The sequence below is a fragment of the Colossoma macropomum genome, unplaced genomic scaffold (assembly GCF_904425465.1).
Source record: "Colossoma macropomum unplaced genomic scaffold, Colossoma_macropomum, whole genome shotgun sequence".
Taxonomy (NCBI): domain Eukaryota; kingdom Metazoa; phylum Chordata; class Actinopteri; order Characiformes; family Serrasalmidae; genus Colossoma; species Colossoma macropomum.
This window is the reverse complement of record NW_023494794.1, coordinates 685,714-706,781: the sequence shown is the minus strand read 5'-3', so window position 1 is coordinate 706,781 and position 21,068 is coordinate 685,714. Positions and strand designations below refer to the sequence as shown.

At 37.7% G+C, this 21,068-nt stretch overlaps 1 protein-coding gene across 1 annotated transcript; it reads right to left on the bottom strand.

Annotated features, from left to right (window-relative positions):
- Positions 1 to 196: 196 nt before the first annotated feature.
- On the bottom strand, positions 197 to 17,495 carry ccdc15 (coiled-coil domain containing 15). The gene is made up of 10 exons (XM_036579824.1): positions 17,066 to 17,495; positions 15,456 to 15,605; positions 14,420 to 14,599; positions 14,090 to 14,206; positions 13,075 to 13,239; positions 11,668 to 11,775; positions 10,861 to 10,964; positions 8,096 to 8,290; positions 5,650 to 5,798; positions 197 to 1,842 (listed from the first exon to the last, which is right to left on the bottom strand). The coding sequence occupies exons 1-10, from the start codon at positions 17,246 to 17,248 to the stop codon at positions 1,724 to 1,726; spliced, it is 1,470 nt and encodes a 489-aa protein (XP_036435717.1). The 5' UTR covers positions 17,249 to 17,495; the 3' UTR covers positions 197 to 1,723.
- Positions 17,496 to 21,068: the final 3,573 nt, after the last annotated feature.

Sequence of the window (21,068 nt, the reverse complement as noted above, 5' to 3'; positions counted from 1 at the left end):
GTCAACTTCCTAATTTCCACTGTGTTCAGACTAACATAGATTTCCTAGCTGGACTTTTGCCCAAGAACTTATTGACCTCTAAGGTTGTTGGAATCTCAGCAGCGCTCCATGTTTGAGCATGCACTTGTATTGTGCTTGAACAATGTTCACGCAGGTGTCCAAAGGTTACTTGGCCATTCTGATAAGCACTCAGAGGGGAAGGAATGGCCATAATGACTTGAAAGATAATGACAGTAGATGACTATAGAAAACAACAGATAATGGAAACAATCAATACCTATTCATTTTATTTGAGGCGAAAAAAATCACACACTTTTTACATTGTGAGCAGGTTTTATTACCAAAACTTTGTACAATCAACGATGCATCAAATAGATTTCTCAAAATACACAAAGTCACAATTACACAATAATTATATCACAAACATTAGCTTTAGCATGAACATCTCACTTCACTGTAAAACCAAAAAGAAACACAATAATTAACACAAAAATTCCTAGGAAACACCAAACACAACTTCAAGACTACACAGTGTGTCAGTTAGTGCCTTTGTTGTCTTCATAGAATGATCCCAAATTGTGCTCAGGAAAAAAAGTGACTGTGGTTATCCTAAATGGTTGCCCCTTTTTTAGCTACAGAGAAGTTGTTCATTTTTGTAGTTCAAAATGAGTCTAAATAGACTAAATCAACTTGTCTGCGCAACCTGAATAAGGACCTGGATGCAGTCTGAGTGGGTTAAGAGAAGTTTTGGGGATGTATTTGTGGAAACAGTTTGGGTGACTATTTACTTCCAGTATTTATTAGAAACATAGGCCTCGTAGCTCCAGTTCAAAACTAAAAAAGCAAAATGTTGACAACAAACATGTCTCGCCTGATCAACTACATCTGGGGTAAGTGGAAAATCACGTAAATTGATTTTTTCGCCAGTTTTTTTTTTATTTAAATCCAGGCAACCACATGCATCTTGATTCTCCTCTTTCTGTAAGCGTAATCATGTTATAATGGGAAAAGCCTGATAAACACATCAGGGTCCGAGAAAGTGGGGGTGATTGTTTAACTGCAACAGCTAACAATAATTACAAAAACAATTAAAAAAATTATTTTGTGTTCTATTTTATTTATTTATTTTTTCAAGTAGGTTTCATTTTTCATTTTATTGCAGTGAGCTAAATCGCTTCCCTTACCAACTGTTGGCAGCTTTGGGGGGTTCCCGCTAAAACATAAAAATTTGGAGGCCCAGAGTGAATATTGGTTTTCAAAAGTTTTATAATAATAAAAAAAAACTAATGCAATAATGCCTTTTATATACATTTATTGCTTTTCATCCGTTATATTTCCACCTCGGTGTGTTCGAGTCTTAAATATCAGTGTGTAGCTTGACTTTGGGGTTGACACAAGCTCATTTGCATAACGTTTGTCCTGAATGAGAGCGTGCAGAGAGAACAGGGTGTTTGATGTGTCATTTATATGTGAATACTGTCATCTCTCTCTTCACATTATAGCACATTAAGACATTCAGTTTTGCGAATTTCACAAAAAATTCACATGAAAAAATTTGGATTCCACTGTTTGTTTCGAATATGATGCCCATGTCCCAAAATCCAGACAAAGTAAACAAACTGATGCTGAGGTATTTGTAAAGCATTGTGTTATTGTGATTCTACTGTCTGTGAACCTGGCACAGGGTCAGTGTGAGGAAAAGGACTGAGGTCAGTGAATGGGGTCACTTCCGAGGCGACTGTGCATGCATGGAGGCGATTCTCCACGTGGTGCTCCTGTGGCTTGTGCTGCCTTCGGTCAGGTCACAGCTCAGCAGGACAGAGTGCAGGGCCTGAGCATAGGCTGCAGAGGAAAAATACAGAGATTAGTAACTTCAGACTCTGACCACCGAAGTGGTCAAGATGTTGGGAGGGGTTAGGGTCAGGCTCACTGGCCAGTAGTCAGAACCAGAGCAGCCTACCTGCTTCAACTGCTTACACACGCTCTTGTAAAATGCTTATAGTGTAATATTTACACTGTGGTCTAAGAGGTCAAGCAGGCTAATTGTCAAGGGCAGCTTGTTGCATTGAAGGAGGGAGTTGGTAACAGTAACAATCTAGTAATTACAATTAGTAATAACACAATAAAATTAGTAAATACAATTATTATCAGTCTGATACATTAATTATGGTCAGTAATTACAACTAATAATTTGTTGACACATTTTCGTTTGCTAGACTGTATGTGTAAAAATTAATAATAAAAGTTCTACATATTATTGCTGCAAAAATAAAAATGTTCTTGTGTAAATCGCACCTGCAGTCATTATAAAAGATGTTGGCATTTGTTGGGAAGTTTTCGCACACTGAGTAGCAACCATGATTAAGGTGCAGGAGCTTCATAAAATTCTCAGTGACAACATTATTACACAACACTCGGATGGAAAAACCTACCAAGCCCTAGCAAAGACCATAAACATCCCTGACAGTACAATTAGTTTGATAATATGCAATTGGAAAGTTCCTGGAACTACAACTAATTGTCTCTGGACAGAGATTTCACAATGTTCTCTCAGATTACTGATTAGAGAGAAGACTTAAAGAGTAAAAGCAGCAGAGACAACAGTTACATAGGGAACACAATGAACTGCACCGCAACCATCTCTGTTACTGCACCCATTTAAAGCTCCTCTGCTCAAAAAGAGGCACAGAGATCCGTGTTTAAAACCTGCACACAAGCATTTGGACAATCTACTGGTCAGACCAAACAAAAATTGAACTGTTCGGCAATAATTCAGTCCATGTTTGGAGAAAGAAGTTGCACATGATCCCATCAACCCACAGTGAAGCATGAAGGTGGGAGCATCACGATACGGGGCTACTTCTACTGGGGCATTACACATCATTGAAGGAAACATGAATGAGGCAATGTACCAGGACATATTAGAGGAGAATTTAATTTCATCAGCCAAGAAACTGAATCTGGAGAGAAGATGGATGTTGACAAGACACCGACCCCAAACCTACAGCTAAAACAGCTCCAGACTATACACTTCCTGAGGCTGTAATTGCCAACATCAGCTTTGCAACAAAGCACTAACATCATTCATTTGTGGTGTCTGAATACTTTTTTCCCTATCAATTTCATTTTCAAACATATCTTTATCTGATCCTTATAAATGAACACATTCATGTTCATTATTTATACCATTTATTCTATTTATCAGTATGAAGTCAAAAGACATTGTGTGTGTAAATTTAAAGTGGATTTATGCACTGGAGGTATATTAAATTAAAAAATTGGATATGGAGACCAAACGTTGTATACATCACTGTAACTAGATATGAGGTCACTGACGTTTGGACCTCGGCACTTTCAGAATTTTTTTCCCACGCATCTCTAATCATGAGATTCAAAGTGGAAACACTGACCATGTGGAAAAGCTTACATCCCAAGACTACGGTCAGCAGTAAGACGACTGGTTCTCAGCTGACATCAGAACAGCCCACAATCTTAATTGCACACCATGTTAAGCTCTGCATGAGAAACTATGCAAACCAGAGCAAATTAGCTTTCTAGATATACACATACATACTACAGGCTAAAATGTAAAACCTATAATTTATATTATTTAGACTACTCATAATGTTGCTAGCTATAACCTAGTTGAATCTGCTACTCAGTTTAGGCTACAAGCTCTGTAGTTGAATATAATAGATCAAATAAGAACAGAATACAAGTTCAGTTTTAAGTCACTGTATTGTATTGCCTACTCAAAACTTACTACAATGAGCATGAGAAAGTTCTCTGTTGACTAGTGTATTGATGACACAGTATGTAACGTATTTCAGAAAACAACAGCTAGATTAGGCTATATCACAGCTTATTAGCTGTATGAGTAGCCTTTCTGACATATTTTAATGTATTCTGTTTTAGTAATCAGTGACAACTGAGAAGTAAGAGAGAAAAAGAGGATGAGCACACAGAAAGAAAGAGAGAGATAGAGATAAACAAACAGATGTTTATCTCTAAACAGAAAGAGAGACATAGAGAGTGGAGGTAAACCATGCTAAATTAGTATAAATTAAAATGTCAATTGATGTCAAAACCAACGCAAAACTATCAATCAATTTAGTGTATGTCTATACACTGATCATAACATTATGACCACCTCCTTGTTTCTACGCTCATTGTCCATTTTATCAGCTCCACTTACTATATAAGTGCACTTTGTAGTTCTACAATTACAGACTGTAGTCCATCTGTTTCTCTGCATACTTTATTAGCCCCCGTTTACCCTGTTCTTCAGTGGTCAGGACCCCCATGGACCCTCACAGAGCAGGTACTATTTGGGTGGTGGATCATTCTCAGCGTGTGTTGGTGTGTGTTGCGCTGGTCTGAGTGGATCAGACACAGCAGTGCTGCTGGAGGCCTGAGAAAGGCCTGCCTCTGTTAGTTATTGTTGCAATGCATGTCAAACTTTCAGCTTATGCTACCTGGTAGCATCTGTAGCCTTTGTGCTAACAGACTAAAAAGTTCAGCAGCACAAAAAAAATATTTAGAAGCACACAGAGGAGTCCACTTGACATTTTTCAATTAAAAACAAACTGCCTTCACAAGACATTCAGTGCAGACATACTTGAGACCTGATGAAATATGCTTGTTGGTCAACGTGAAGAAAGTGGATTATAGCATTATGGAAACATTGTTTACATTAAACGACTCCCCTGGTTTGTTTAGTCACTCATCATTAAAGTGTCAGGTGTTCATGTCTTGTAAAGTGGAGGTTTTGGCGACAGAAGCTGCCCCAACAGCTGAGCTAATGCTAAAGCTAACAGTGCAATATCAGATGTTGTCGTTGTTTTTTTCAATGAGGTCACTCAGCAAATCTTAATGAAAAAATAACAAAGAATGGCAACTGTAGGAGAGCACTCATATTTGTCTTTACACCGGATGTTTTAATCACAAATGTGAGTGCTGTACAGTCCTGTTTAATCTGACTTTTGCAGAGCTCAGCAGAAAGCGCAGTGGAAACACCACAGTAGACTTGCAGGGTCATATAAAGTTCAAATGTTTTCAACTCTTGCGTGACACTCTTAAGTCAAGTCTCAGTGAGGCCAACAGAAGAGCAGCAGTGTGTCTGGCAGTTTCAGACCCTTCCCTTCTGCTATATCTTTCTGATTCTCATAAGTCTGTCTGTTAACAGTTTTGACATTGAGCTGTGAGTGTGGTCCTCCATATAGTGTAATCCAAAACACTTTCAGCCTCAGGAATTAAAAACAACACTATTCTCTAAATAATCAGATTAGCGTGTCACTAATTATAATCTTCCTCAGTAACACCTTTCCACCATTTCTTAGTCTAACAATTCTAAGTTATATACTACCACAGCCGTTCTCACTGCAGGTTTGTTCTGATGAGTTCTACCTTCACCTAATAGAGGCAGCAACATTTAAAAACGATTGTGACTGAACGAGGGGTGTGTCAATCATAATTTTGCAGTCAATGTAAATTAGGCCACTTCAGATCTCACTAAAATTTTGATCCTGGGAGCAGCCCTGGGTCATTACTATGTTGACGATATTAGGCAGCATTAATGTTTGCGATCTTTGGGTGTAATAAGGAATCAATAAGCAGCTGTCTTTACCAGACCGCAAGAATGCTGCCCACCTTTAGGATTGTTGTAGAAGACGCAGTTGTTAGCGCAGGTGTCAGGGTGCGAGTCCCAGAAGCTGTCCCCACAGCAGCAGAGAGGGGGAAGCTCCACTTTCTCCTGCTCCAGCTTCTCCTTCATCTGAGCCCGCAAGGCCTCAATGTACCTATGGACAAAAACCCCAGAAGGTACTCTTACTATACGTAGAACAATGCTGTCAGCATGCATGAAGGACTTCTTATTAAATACTATAGAGTGAATGTCTGAAGTGATGTGTCAGTCTGTATTTCTGGAGCGATAAAGAACTGCACAGTTTAGCGTTCTCCATGTATGAATCAATTCATTGCCAATGCTTTTCTAAGCTTAATGGAAAAAATGGCAAAAAATATTAATTTACACAATTTTTGCCTTCTCTCGAAAATACAGTGGTTGGCAAAGGTTTGAATTTCCCTGGTCAAATTACACGTGTTCTTGATTTTCTAAGTGAAAATAAGTTAAAACATCCTGTACAGGGTAGCAAATGAAATATTTGAACATTTTATAATATTTTGAAATTTTTGGACAGGACATAAAATATTGTAAACAAATAAACTTTTACACAGGCCACTTTGTATGCCCCCCCCCCACACACACACAATATATTAATTTCAGCAAATAAACAGCAATTGTGCAGTAAAATGTGCAGAAGTGTGTTCTTTCTAGAAAGAATGTATTTTCACTGAGAAAATCAACAAAACCGCAATTTGTTGAAGGTGCCCAAACCTTTGCCTATGACTGTAGCTGATCAGACTTGTTTTGTGTCTTAAGTCACTGGATCTACAAGACTAATGTGGCTAACAAGTAATGGAAACTTACATACACCAATTATCATTGTGCAAACTGTGTAAATCATCACACTCGCCTCACACCCACAAACCAGTTGTTAAGTCATCTGAAATGGACCTACTCGCTTATGTGGTTTCCCAGACTGTATGACCTACTGTTATCTAGAGCTTAAATTAGGATTTGGGAGGTGGTGAAGTCCTTCTCCTTTCCTTTACTCCTTCCTTTTTGACTGATTATAAGGAGTTCTAAGTATTTATATGCCTCAGAACTTCTGTTTAATTACAATGGGGTTGTAAGGCAATCGATTTTCCATATTGCTTGTTTGTCAGTTTGTGTTCTTCCACAGTTACTTTGCCTTCACTACTAAAATATTCAGGTTTATCTATACAGCAGTTAATGATTAAAAATGGATGTAGGTGGTGTGCGTCAAGAAAGGAGTATGGAGCATTACAAAGGGAGGAGATGACTGCTGGCTGTCTCGGGGTTGTCAGTAGGGAAATGGATTTTATGATCCAACAAATTAGTGCGTCATTTGCTGTTCACACAGCTCAAAGGTGCTGTAGTTCTGTTTCGGTGCGCTCTAATTTATCCACTGATGCTATTTATAAAAATGGACAAAATTATGGACACAATACATACAGCTGCTACTAGTGTTTTTAGCAATGCCACATGCAGTAACACTTTAAAGTTACTACATAAGGCATTCATGACATATTCATGAACAGTACAATTACAATTGCATAATCCTTTTGAAACATTAATTACAATCAATAATGAGTAACATGTAAAGTAATGAACTGAAAATTCACTTAGTGATGTTTAATGAGTAATTCACGATATGATCATGAACAAATTAAAATACACATTCCTTCTTTTAATGGAAAAAAAATACAATTCAGACTGTAAAAACTGTGAAAACTGTAAAAAGGTAGATGTACATTCAAAAAGCATCAAAAGCATTAATGATTGACACATACATTACATAAAATGTGAGCTTTATAAAATATTTAATTAAGTGATTAAGCACGTTGAATAATGATGAATGTAATTTGGATTATATCGAATACTTACTGTGTATTTGGTGTTTATTTCATGAGTAGATTTTAATGTATTCATGATCATATCATGGTACACATAGTTAGTGTGTTTTCAAATCATTATATCATTGCAGTTGGAACAAAACCTCTCTCTAAAATAAAACTATACAAAAACTATAAAAACTTTTTTAAACTTTTAAATGTAAGTTAATGCAACATGACTTTGTTCTAGATCATTCTGGGGAATTTCTTTTGGTCCATTCATTATAAAATTTTGACACAGTGTAAAGGGTGCCACTCAACATACTTATGTCTATTTTTATAGATAACAGTATGTCACACAGACGCAAACCACATAAGCAAGTCTATTTTGGATTACTGAACAACTCAGCACAGTTTGAGGCAAGTGTGTGCTTTAGTTATGGAGAGTGCACAGTGCTAATTGATGGGGTACAAACTTTACTTGTTAGCTACACTAGCCTCGTAACTCCAGTGCAAATCTGCAAAAGCAAACTTCAGACACTGAACAAGTATTTCTCAAATAAGGTGGTTTAGGGCAGGAAGAACTCTTTCTTCAGAGTGTTTACTAGCTAAGAATCACCTTGTGTTCTCTTTGACCTTCTTCGCTCTCTCGCTCCTCTTCACCTCCTCCTCATACTCCTCTGCCTCCAGCCTAAGCTGTTCCAGAATGAGGCGCTCCCTCTCGGCCACCTCCCTCCTGCTCTCCTCCTGCTGCCTCACATGCTCCATTCGGCTCTCCTCCTCGCTCCTCTGTCGTTCTTTCTCTGCTTTAATTCTAAATGTGGATAAATGAGCAAAAGTCCACTCATTCAAAAACATTATTTTTCTTGGTTTTAGTGTTTTCAGTAAGTACAAAGTATACATTGGAAGCGCTTTGTAGTTTAGATATCCCATTCAACATACACTGTATGGACAAAAGTATTGGGACACACGTCTTAATAATTGTGTATCATTCGGTTTCATTGTCACAATGATATAAAATCAAGCACCTAGCCATGCAGTCTGCCTTTACAAACATTTGTGAAAGAAGGGGTCGTTCTAAAGAGCTCACTGAATTTGAGCATGGTGCTGTAATAGGATGCCACCTTTCCAACAAGTCAGTTTGTGAAGTTTCTTCCCTCCTACATATTCCACAATCAACTCTAAGTGGTAGTATTGAAAATTGGAAGTATTTAGGAACCACAGCAACTCAAAGTGTCAGACCATGTAAAGTTATAGAGTGAGTCGCTGAGTGCTGAGGAGCATAGTGCATAAAAGTTACCAACGCTCTGCTGATTCAGTAACTGCAGAGTTCAAACCTCCTCTGGAATCAAGATCAGCACGAAAACTGTGCTGGGAGCTTCATGGCATGGGTTTCCATGGCCGAGCAGCTGCATGCAAGCCTTAATTCACCAAACACAATGCCAAGCATCAGACGGAGTGGTGTAAAGCACACCGCCACTGGACTCTGTGGAAACTGCATTCTGTGGAGTAAAGAATCATGCTTGTCTACCTGGCAGTCTGATGGACGAGTCTGGGTTTGGCGAATGCCAGGAGAAAGTTATTGGACTAGGTCCCTTAATTCTAGTGAAGGGAAATCTTAATGCTTCAGCACGCCAGGCCCTCTAGTCTTACATCAGTGTCTGACCTCACAAATGCTCTTCTGGATTAATGGGCAAAAATTCCCACAGATACACTCTGAAATCTTGCAGAAAGCTTCCCAGAAGAGTGGAAGCTGTTATAGCTGTAAAGGGAGGACCAACTTTATATTAATGCCTATGGATTTAGAAAGGGATGTCATAAAAGCTCCTGTAGGTGTAATATGTAGGTGTCCCAATACTTTTGTCCATATAGTGTATAAATCACACGTAAATGTTGCAAGGATACTAGTTCATTCCAGCTGGGATTTATTGAGAAGAACCCGTTCGAAAAAACGATTCATTCACAAATTGGACACAGCTGATGACCATACAAAACTTAGCACCTTTAATTTGACTATATTATAAAGATATTAGTTGTATAAGTTGGCCCAAAATTCCTTTTAATTCAAACAGTCCTGTGATGTTTTCCCAGGGGTTGCGGAATCTTTCTATTTTGGGTTTAACGCTCCAGGGGAAGTTAAACAGTCTGTTCCATACACTGCCCTTTCGGAAACTTATATGAATAATTTCTCTTACATACATGAATCACTTGTCTTACACTAACCAATAAAACATTCAAAACAAGGGAGAAGTGGGAATAGAAAATGAGGAAGGGGGTTGAAAATAGCAAACTGTATGAAATGACCACTCATCCGCACCAATGTCACAGTAAAGACATAAAGGACGACACTGTTTCTGAGCGTGCAAATTTTAATATAGACCCTGTAGTATTAAACAATCTGAAAGAGATGGGAAGTGGCATTCATGGGTGAGAAAGCTAATACTGTGCTCAATTTAAAGCACAAGTACTTCTAGAGTTTTGTGCTGGAGCTACGAGGCTAATGTAGCTAACAAGCAATGAAGCTTATTTCCAGTATGTCCTAAAGTTTGTGGCCACCTGCTCATACAGCATTTCTTCTGAAATCAGGGGTATTAATGAGGAGTTCGTCCCTCTTTGCTGCAGTAACAGCCTCTACTCTTCCAGGAAAACTTTACACTAGATTTTGGAACATTGCTGTGAGGATTTGATTGCATTCAGCCAAAAGTACATTAGTGAGGTCAGGTACCAATGCTGGATGATTAGTGCTGGAACCGTCCAACTCATCACTTCATCACTCCAGAGAACACAGTTCCACTGCTCCACAGCCCAATGCATGGGGCTTCATACCCCTCCAGCTGAAGCTTGGCATTAGGCACGGTGATCTTAGGCTGCTCATGTACGTCCGATTCTATTTGTAATGCTTTTCTATGTAGATGATAAAGCACTGTGTGTGCAACTGAGTGCCTGTGCCTGCAATGGGTGCACCTTAAAGTATTTCAACTGACTAATGAGAAGAAGTGTCTGAATATTTTTAGCCAGTGTTCCTCACTATTTAGCATCATCAAATACTTCCCTCAAACCACAGAGTTATTAAGCAATCGATTTGCTTTTGTGGTTTGACACTGTATAACACACTGTTATCTGTAAAAATGGAAAAATACATCGCATAGCTAAAAACAGTAGAGGCACACATCTTTAAGCATGAATTCTGGTTGTACTTTTTTGAAATAACTTTAAACAACATGTCCTGACTGATTGACTGCATATCGTGTAATTCCGATTCGTAAAACAATTTCTTTACGGTAGCACTGATCTGAACCAGGTAGCTTGCTCACCCATGAATCAAGCTTCCTGGTGTTCCCCCTGGTGAACAAACACAAGTGTAAGTATAAGCGAATGTGTCACCTTGCAATTCTTCTCAGGTGTTTCCTTTGTCGCTGGTGCTCCTTGACCTGCTCCCGCTCAATGTCCATAAAGAGGCGACGATACATGAGGAACTGAGACTGTCTCTACAGGAACAAACAATACTTCAGCATCTGAGCCTCTTCTACATAGAATAATTCAGCTTCTCATGTTTGGAAAAGAAGGGTTGCATGTGTGATCCCAAGAGCACCATACAACCACAGTGAAGTACGAAGCTGGGAGCTGCATAATATGGGACCATTTCCCTGTAAGCGGTACATGCCATTGAAGGAAACATGAACGGAGTGATGTACCAAGATATTGGAGGAGAATTTAGAGTCATCGGCCACAAAAAGGGAGAAGATGAATATTTCAATGAGACAATGACCCAAAACATACAGCCAAAATAACTCAAGCCTAGTTTCTAAAAAGGTGAAGGGCCTTACATGGCCTTGCCAATCTCCTCACTGTAGACTTACTAATGTGGTTTCTGGTGATGATATCCTGTTACCTATTACTGTTACAATCTGATTTTCGTACTACTGTCCATTTGTATAGATAACAGCATGTCATACAGTGTCAGAAACCACATTAGCAGCTAGCCTAGCAGCTCCAGTGCAAAACCAAAGAAGCAAACTTCAGACCCCAAACATGTTTTGGTTTGTTAACATCCTAAAGCAAAATGATCTCCCCAATGATTAAACTCAAGCCAGCAATAGGAATGGTGTAATTACTGTCTTATACATGAAGTATTGAAATGAGAAGAACAGAGTAGAGAAGCGGTCTTTTATATGATGATGCAGTGTGGACCTGTCTCTTTAGCTCCTCTTCATCCTCTCCTGGCCACAGCACCTGAGTGGATCTGTAGTCACTTTTGGTGCTTGTGGGATGTGGCTCTTTCACCAACCCCCCACACACCTAAACAAAAAGACACAGAAGCAGGAAATATGTAACAATTAGTGATTTTGCAGTTGCTGTGATCCCTGTTTTCTTCATCTGTGTCCTCAGGAAAGAAATGGCCTGTACAGTCTTAGCATCCTGTGCAAAAGTCAGAGATCATTCTTCATTTATTAATACCCAGTTAAATGGCCATTAAATACAAATTATACATTTTCAGTAAACAGATATAGATTTATAGATATAAAATAATCCACCTGCACAAGGAATAAGAAAATCAAAGGAAAATAAATGAAAAAACAGAGGTGTTTCCAAAACTGTAAGTGAAAACCATGCAAGACCTGGCAGACCACCAAAACCATCAACATCAGAAAAACAGAACTTAAAGCTTTCATCTTTGAGAAGAGGAGAAAATTAAGCTCCACTCTTGATTCAGATCTCAACAGTCTGAAAGGATGCATTGCTGTTAAGAAACTGCAACTGAGAAAAGATAACAGACAAAAAAGAAGAGCATTTGTAAACCAAACAAAGAAGCTGCTGGTGTTTTCTGAACAATGGACTGACCACCCCACAGTCCAGATCTTATCATCACTGAATGTGTTTAGGATTACTTGGATTGTGCTAAGCAGAAAATGCAACCAAATTCTAAGACTGAACTTTGGAGGTGTGGAAAAATATCACTGCAGATTTCTTTGAAAAACTGAAAGCAAGTCTTTTGAAAAGAATGAAAGCTGTAATGAAGGCAAAGAGCAGACAAACTAAATATTCAAACTATTCAGGCTTCGTTTTTCTGTCAAATATGTTTTCTATGGTAATTTTCTGTTAAATATATGTTTTACATATTAATTTTCTGTTACATATATGTTCTCTGCTTTTTTCCTGATGCTGAAAAATTAAGATCTGAATGGTAATTTTGACTGTTGTGACTGTTGTGTTGTGCTCTGTTCTCGTATATACCCTTTGTCTTAAACTATACTTAAAGACCCTCTGTAACCTATTTGAGTCACTGTCTTAGTAGGACTTCCCTGCATATGACTGTATTATAAAGTACCTTCAAACATCTCACCTACATTGGCTTTTCTTCCACAACAGAGGCCGATTAGTATTATGCAAAAATTACATTGTATGGACCCCACTAGCCTTCAATTATTGTACGCCAAGTTTGGACATTTTTAGTGTTTAGACTAAGCAGTAGCCTTCTGTTTTTCTATTGAAAATCTTAGTACATCTCTACTGCTAATGAATCAAGCATTTAAAATGATGCAAACATGTAATGGTCTTACAGATGCCTTTATAAAGTTGAGCTCAACTAAAACTTACCGCATCATTCTGAAAAGTGACTGTTTTGCTACTGTGAAATGGACGATCGTGCTGCCCTGCTAACAGAATCTCTTCTTCCTCTCCAAGTCCAGCTTGGTTTTCTTGATCGTCTTCATCTTCCTCTTTCTCATCCTCTATTACTTTCCTCACTCGTAATACCGGCTTCTGCAACAAATAATCACAAACAGCACTGATCTATCTGGAGGATCAATGTAACAGATATATCCTTGATTAAACCCCTTCCTTAAGTTCAGTTATTAATAGTAAAACGTATTATTCAGTAACTGCTATGAATCTACTATGTTATGTAATTGTGAGAGTGAGGAATGAAGTGGGGGCCACACACAAGCTTTTAATGCCATTTCACACCACACGCTTTTCTGAAATGGCTTTTAGTCGTCCATCCGATGGAACAGATATGCTTCCTCTTCAATTAGTGTTTCAGTCCACACCAACTAATGCTGCATTTTTATGACATATGATGATACGTCACATCTGATGTAAATTCCGGGTCAGGTTGTATGGGATTAAAAGGGAATTCCAACGATTTTTCAGAATTATAGAGAAATCTACAAACTCAGATTACTTTACAGTGGTGGTGACAGGAACCAGGGGTCATGACGTCTATAACACCAATCTAGCCATTTTCCTTGGGAACTATCTTGTCTTATAACGCCCTGCATGTACTGCTCCACCATACATTAATTTTAGAATTATGTTTTAGGCCAAATTCTTCTCTCTAAAGTATCATAAAGACTTAAGCTCTAACTAAGATGAATATTCAGAATTCCATATTTAAAACATGAGGATTAAAAAGAGAATATAAATAGATAATTATGGCATATTATTCATCATTTTATTCAGTTCTTGTTCACATCAAACAAGAAATATTGAATAAAACATCTAAAAATATCTTTTGATCTTAAATCCACATTGCATACTTTATTCATGTATATAAAATAGCAAAAGTGAGTACTTTTGAGTGCTAGAGTAGATGACAAATTACTGAACTCACATCTCTTGTTGGAGACACTTTCCATATTCCCCCCGGCAGCTCTGATAGCTCCTCTCCCTCTCGTACAGTTTGACAGGCAGCCAGTCGGAGTCTCACCTGCTTCATCACTCTGCTAAGCTGTGAAACCAAAGCAGGATAATAAATAAATAATCAGAGAACTCAAAGTGAAAGCAAACAGCATGCTTTCCTTATGGAATGGATACAAATCATCTTCCACTCTGCTCAATTCATCTTATTCTGGTGCTTTTCTTGTTTTTTTTTTTATATATTTTTAATAATAATAATAATAATAATTGTTATTATTGTCATCATTGTTGTTATAGCCCTTACCTGGTGGGTGTGCTGATTAGCAGTTTCAGCGCTGGGGAACTCTTGAGTTGTAACTGAGCGTGTGTTGAGGCTGCAGATGGCTAGCTCCCCCTGTGGCCATGATGGGAACAGGCTCTTCCGAGGCGTAAGGCGCTGGGCTGCATCACTGCTTTGTTGGACTACTCTGCCCTCCCTCTCAGCCTGGACACAAACACACAACAGACTCTGACCAAATGACTTGGAGTCTGTATCACATTAGAGTGACACTGCAGCAAAATATCATGTTTACACAGGTTTAGTCAATCAGCCAAGACATGCTTGGAACCTTATTTATAAAACATACTTAGATACGTGTGCATACATATAAATATATTAAAATTAAAATACAGTAAGTATATAATATAGTAAATATATAATATAGTAAGTATAAACATAATACATTTCTATATAAATATCAGCATAAATAAAAAAGTATAACTATACACATTATACTAAATTTGGTCAGGTGTATTTGGTTATTGTTATTCCTTTGGTGTATGTGATAATGCTGTGACACACCACTGCTATATCAGCCCTCGCCTGCAAGATTTCACTCAGGTCACCTGAGCAGTTGCAACGTATGTTTAAGTAAAATTATCACTGCCCCAGTAAGAATTTCCTTTGCCCCTCTATTCCTTCTGCCCTGGTGCTGGCCCTGACCAAAACATGCAGGGCCAGGGTACTCCAGGACCGGCTTTGGAACCACTGCTCTACATCAATCATGGACGTCTACCTGAACTGCACTGGTGTTTTACCTGTTCTAATAGACCTGGTTGATATGATGTGATCATTAGCTGCAAAAAGTGTTTAGTACTACAAAAAACACTAATAATAAGTTATACGCAGCGCAGGTGGGCCTCAAGGACTGGATTTGGGCAACACTGCTGCCCAACTCTGCAGTCCAGCAGAGTTTGGGGATTTCCCTCCTCAAATACACCTGAATCAACCCATCAAGTAATTCACAGGTTCAGTAGGTGTGGGTTTTGAACTGCTCCCACTCAGCTGCCTGGGGCTTTACCATTTCATAAGACCTCTGTAGCTGCTGTTGCTTGTGAAGCTGGGCCTGTCGGGACACTCGCTTGCGCACTGCATCCTGAAAACGCTGCAGGCTCTCCTCCTTCTCCCTGCGCACCTCTTCATGGACCTCTTCAGTGAGCCTGGCAAGAACCTGCCATAAAGACACAGGAAAAACTCACTGACTGACAAAGGATGGACAGTCACTGGACTTCATAATAAGGGAATAATTTGATTGAAAAATATTATCAGTTCTCCCCTTATTCCAAATGTAGTCTCAGCCAAGACAGTGTGGTGTGAAATTTGCCTCTTTAGGTCTGCAGTGGAGCTATGAGGCTAAAGTAGCTAACAAGTAATGAAAGCTTATGTACACTGATTAGCACTGTGCAAATAATATGTCTAAATTATCACACACTTCAAACTGTGTGAACTGGTTAAGTAATTTTGAATGGCCATTCTTATATTTCTGACACCGCTAAGACAGAATTTATCAGTGCATTCACAATAGTGGTGATAGAAGCCAACCACAGAAAGAATATTACTGAAAAGGTTACACATGTATTGCCTGATGCCTGGGACATTGTTTTACCTTTGTTTTGAGATAAGGTTTTAGCCTAAAACACATTTTATGAATCCATTTAAGCCGAAGAGGTATATGTAAGCCACTGTAAGGCAAAGAAAACTTTTGTTCTTATCATCACCACTTTATAGAAATCCTGAGCCAGAACGTTTCCCTTTAATGAACCATTTCACATCAAACCACTTTGAATGACTGTTTACACTGTCATGATTAATTTAGCCAGAAAATTTGAAAATTCGGTGTAATTCCACTTTAAAGGTATACAAACACACAAAATGCCAGAAGGGGGCGCTAGCAATAAGTGAGACAGACAGATGTGTGCATGAGTGTCTTTCAATCCAGGACAGTGAGTGGCCACTAAACCACAACCTTTTCCTCTACATTACTTAGGGCTGAGCAATAAATGGGATTTTATTTTCAGTTACGATTTTGCCGTCCAATGATTATGAAAACAAGATATTAGCATTCCACAATGATGCTCTCATTTATTTTTCTAATTCATTTTTTATTTATTATCTTTATATGTTGGTAGTTTTCAGTAAGTTGTAGAAATGCATTACAACATAGTTGATCTTATTTATTTATATCATGTATTTAATTATATGTATACATTTAAGCATTATCTATTTTATTTATCTCTTTTTTTTACATTTATTTTAATTTATTTTTCAGTTAATTTATTTTAAAGTTTAAAGAAAATCCACTGTTAAGAAGATAAGTTCATTAAATACATGATGTTTCCAAAGTCAATGATTAATGGTGTTAAATACTTGTCACTTCAATATTGACCATTATATATATATATATATATATATATACATATACATATACATATATATATGTGTGTGTGTGTGTGTGTGTGTGTGTGTAGATACATAGATAGATACATAGAGAGATAGATATTTGTTGTTTGTTAAAGTTGCTGAAAAGTACCGTATGATTTTAAGGCTGTGTGTATATAACAATCATATATAATCACTTTTAAGACACAGGTTTTGTAGTTAATCAATCTAATGGACTTGTAGGCTCCTCACCGCTGGGTGCTCCTGCCTCTCGGCTCCAGTCTCCACCCAGGCTCCCACTGGGACCACAGGCGGGTTCCTTTCTGCCAAAACCTTGATTTCTCTTGTCTTTCTTGAGCTCAGCGTCTTCCCTCCATCTTTAACTCGACTCTTTAGGCTCTTTTCGCTTCTTCTGGCGAGTCTCTGCTCACTCATGCTGCTGTAGTTAAAACTGAGCCGCCATCTCTCTGAGCTAACTGACTTCCAAACAGGCTCACGCTGAAGATCAGCGCTTATCCTTCCTTAATGTGTCAAACACATCACTGTAACCTCACTGAAGCCTCCGAGCAGTGAATGTGTCTCTCGGGTCATTTGAACTGGTGAACATCTAAAACCGTTTCAATGATTTTTCGCCGCTCTAACTGATTCGAAACTTTGTTGACAGTGACGCCACCAGCATCGCAACCACCAGTGCCCGCCCCCCTGCGAATTCTATTAGCTGTTTGTGGAAATTGCGAAATCTCATTGGTCGTCTTTCTTGACACTCACTAAAGGAGCGCCCTTTCACCACGCCTTCGGTGCTCGTCCTCAGTTTTGTCCTAAGAGAAAACACAAGCTGCTGCACGTTAGTTCCTGCCTAACTTACCTTAACATAAACAAAGAAGAAAGAATAAAAGAAACTGCCTGCAGTTTTTGTTTATTTTTTAATTATTTATTTTTAAAGTTCCCGCTCTATATATTTTATATTTTATACACATATTATATGCATATGTGTGCGCTCAAAAGTTGGGAATCGCTTGTCATATTAATATTCACTGTTATTGTATTCGGCTTTAATTTATGCAGTGTTGATTGTAATAATATAAGCAAAAGGTATTTTTTTAAAGAGTTTTATTCAATATTTTGAATTAAGTTTCTTGGGAACACAAAAGTTAACAAATACTAAATAATATATAGTAATTACTTATTTATTTATATATATATAGTAATTATTTATTTATAGTTATTTCCTAAGGACTGCCTGAGATGTTTGCCACATTTTGAATAAGAAATATTCTAGATATTTATTTTATTACAGCTTCATTTTCAATGTTCTACAGCTTTTTCTGTTATGAAGGAGTCATCTACAGCTCTGTTCATCATTCTGCACACATCTAAAATTGATTTCTGAATTTTTTACAGCATCCCAAAAATTAGAAATATGGGAAGAAATCATTTCATGCATTTATTTGCAACATTTTTAGAATGATTACTTGAAACAGTGATCTTATATCTTTGAACTGTGATTCCAAACTTTGAAATAACCTTGTGTTTTTAAAGTGCCTATATCATGCAAAAACAAATTTTCCTTGATTATTTATTTATTTATTTATTTATTGGAATAAAACAGTTCAATGTAATATATAAACATTGTTGAAGGATCAGAACATACCTTTCACTGCCCAGACCATACAGAACATACATTTGGAAACTGAACTGCACAAACAGCCCATTATGAATTTTTCAAACCATTTACACAAATCCACATATTTTACCTATAGCAGTTTAGCCCCGCCTATTCATGCTAAAATTATAGAGTGTTTCAGCTTGGACTGTTTTTTGAATGAAGCGCCATACGTGGGAGCCAATCAGAACAGAGCTCATCTAAACGTATCAGTCTTAAAGGCACAGTAACAAAAACAGTAAGAAAAATTCTAAAGGATAGAGAGAGATTGGACGTGTAAAAATTAATAATGACTGTTTTTTGGTAAATAAACCCACACAAATGTCATAAATGGACCTCAGGTGGAAAAAATAAAATGCAAGAATAATGTAGGATATGGGAATAGAAACACATTCACAAATCCAGGGAGTGACTGCAGCAGACAAGTTTGGATTCACTTGCCATATTAGCGACTGTTGTTATTTTATGTAGAGTAATAACTTATATAGCACAGATTTAAACATTACAGACTAGTCACCAAGAGGTATTTTTGTTTTTTTATTTTTCATTTAATTATTTCAAGAATTCTGTGAACAAGTTATTAATGATAAACAATGTGCTGTAATTATCTACTTACATAAATTTGTCATGTTGTCTGCCTTAAGATTTGATCTGAAATATGGTGAATTCTGGATAACAATTTTATCAGCACTTAATGCTTGATGCTGTACAGCTTTCTCCATGTTGCTTATTAGAATCAGTTGGTTTTGTATTGTTGAAAAAAATGATTTCAAACATATATATATATATATATCCAGTTGTTAAAATAAATGTGACCCTTAAGGCTTTGTGAATGCCCCGTGTAGGCCCATGAGCCTGAGAACTGTTTCCTTTTTAGGTGCTACAATCCCTTGTGATGACCCATCTCTGTTCCATTAGCTATTTGTGTTACTGTCTCCAGCTTATACATTTATGTATGGGCATGAATCAACACGAGGACCGTCCGCTCCCTGTACAATGCTCGCTCTCAGCGCCTGTGTCCACTCACAACAAGGGGCCTTCTGTCCCTTTGGTATGATTCAGCAAGCGCATTCTCGCAGAGACAGAACAGCATGAACTGTATTTCCCAGCTACAAGTTACATAATGCTCAGTGTGCTGTGAGGAACAACACTGCAGACAACACTGTATGTTTGCAAAACCAAATTATTTATTTTCTTCCTATCTCTAGACATACAAACCCAATTTCAAAAGTCAGGACAGGTAAAATGTAAATTAAAATAGAAAGCTGTGATTTATAAATGCATGTTGACCTGTATTTGAATTGAAAACAATACAAAGGCAAGATATGTAATATTTTACCTTATTCCAAAAAAGTTAGGAGATGGCAAATTAAGCAATTTTAGGAAATCTGTGAAACAGTGCATAATATCATCAAAAGATTCAGGAAATGCAGAAATCTCAGTGTGTAAGAGCAAGGCTTAAAACCACAAATGAACGCCTGTGACCTTTGACCCCTTAGCCAGCACTTCATTAAAACAGGCATGCTTCTATCACCACATGGGCTCAGGAATACACTGACAAACAGTTGTCAATAAACACCATCCATCGCTGCATCCAGAAATGCAAGGATGTACTGTGCACAGTGTAAGCCATTTGTCAACAATGTCCAGAAACGCTGCCGATTTCTCTGGGCTCAAGCTCATCTGAAATGGACTAATGCACAATGGAAACGTATTGTGGTCTGACAAGTCAACCTTTCAGATTATTTATGAAACAATGGACACCATGTTCTCTCTGCCAAAGAAGAAAAGGCCAATCAAAATTGTTACCAGCGTAAGCTCGAAAGCCAGTGTCAAACATGGTATGGGGGGGGGCGGTAGTAGTAGTAGATAACCTGTGCATCTGTGAAGGCATCATTAATGCTGAACACATTTTGGAGCAACTTATGTTGCCTTCTAGATGATGTCTTCTTCAGGGATGTCCATGCTTATTTCAACATGACAATACCAAGCCACATGCTGCACAGGTTACAATCAGAGAGTGCAGGTGCTAGGTGATCTGCAGGTTCCATTGAAAATGTGTGTCTTACTAAGCTCAAATTATGACAACAAAAGCCTGTAAAGTTGCACAGCAGACAACTATATAAAATTTCCACTTTCAAAACTGGATTATTTGATGTCTTCAATCCACAAACGATTATTAAGTGCTATTAAAAGGCCCCAACTGTTTTAGAACGCGTTGCAGGAATCAAATTTGGAATGAGCGAGTACTTACAAAAAAAAAAAGAAGTTTACATGATAAAACAAAATATATTGTGTTTTTGTATCAATACATGTCAAATAAAATTTACTAATCACTGCTTTTGTGCTTTTGTGAGCACTTCACATACTAGCCTTTTTGATTAGATTAAAAAGATAAAGAGAACAAACGATGTTGTGGTTCCCAAGCATTAAAGAAGAAAGAGTGCAATTAAAAGTATAGTAATGTGCAAAGGTTAGAGACCACCATTCATTTATTATTCATTCATTTATTTATTAAACTTCCAGTCAAAACAGCCATTAAGTACAAGTGATCATTTTTTCAGGATATATTTTCCAGTCAAATGGCCATAA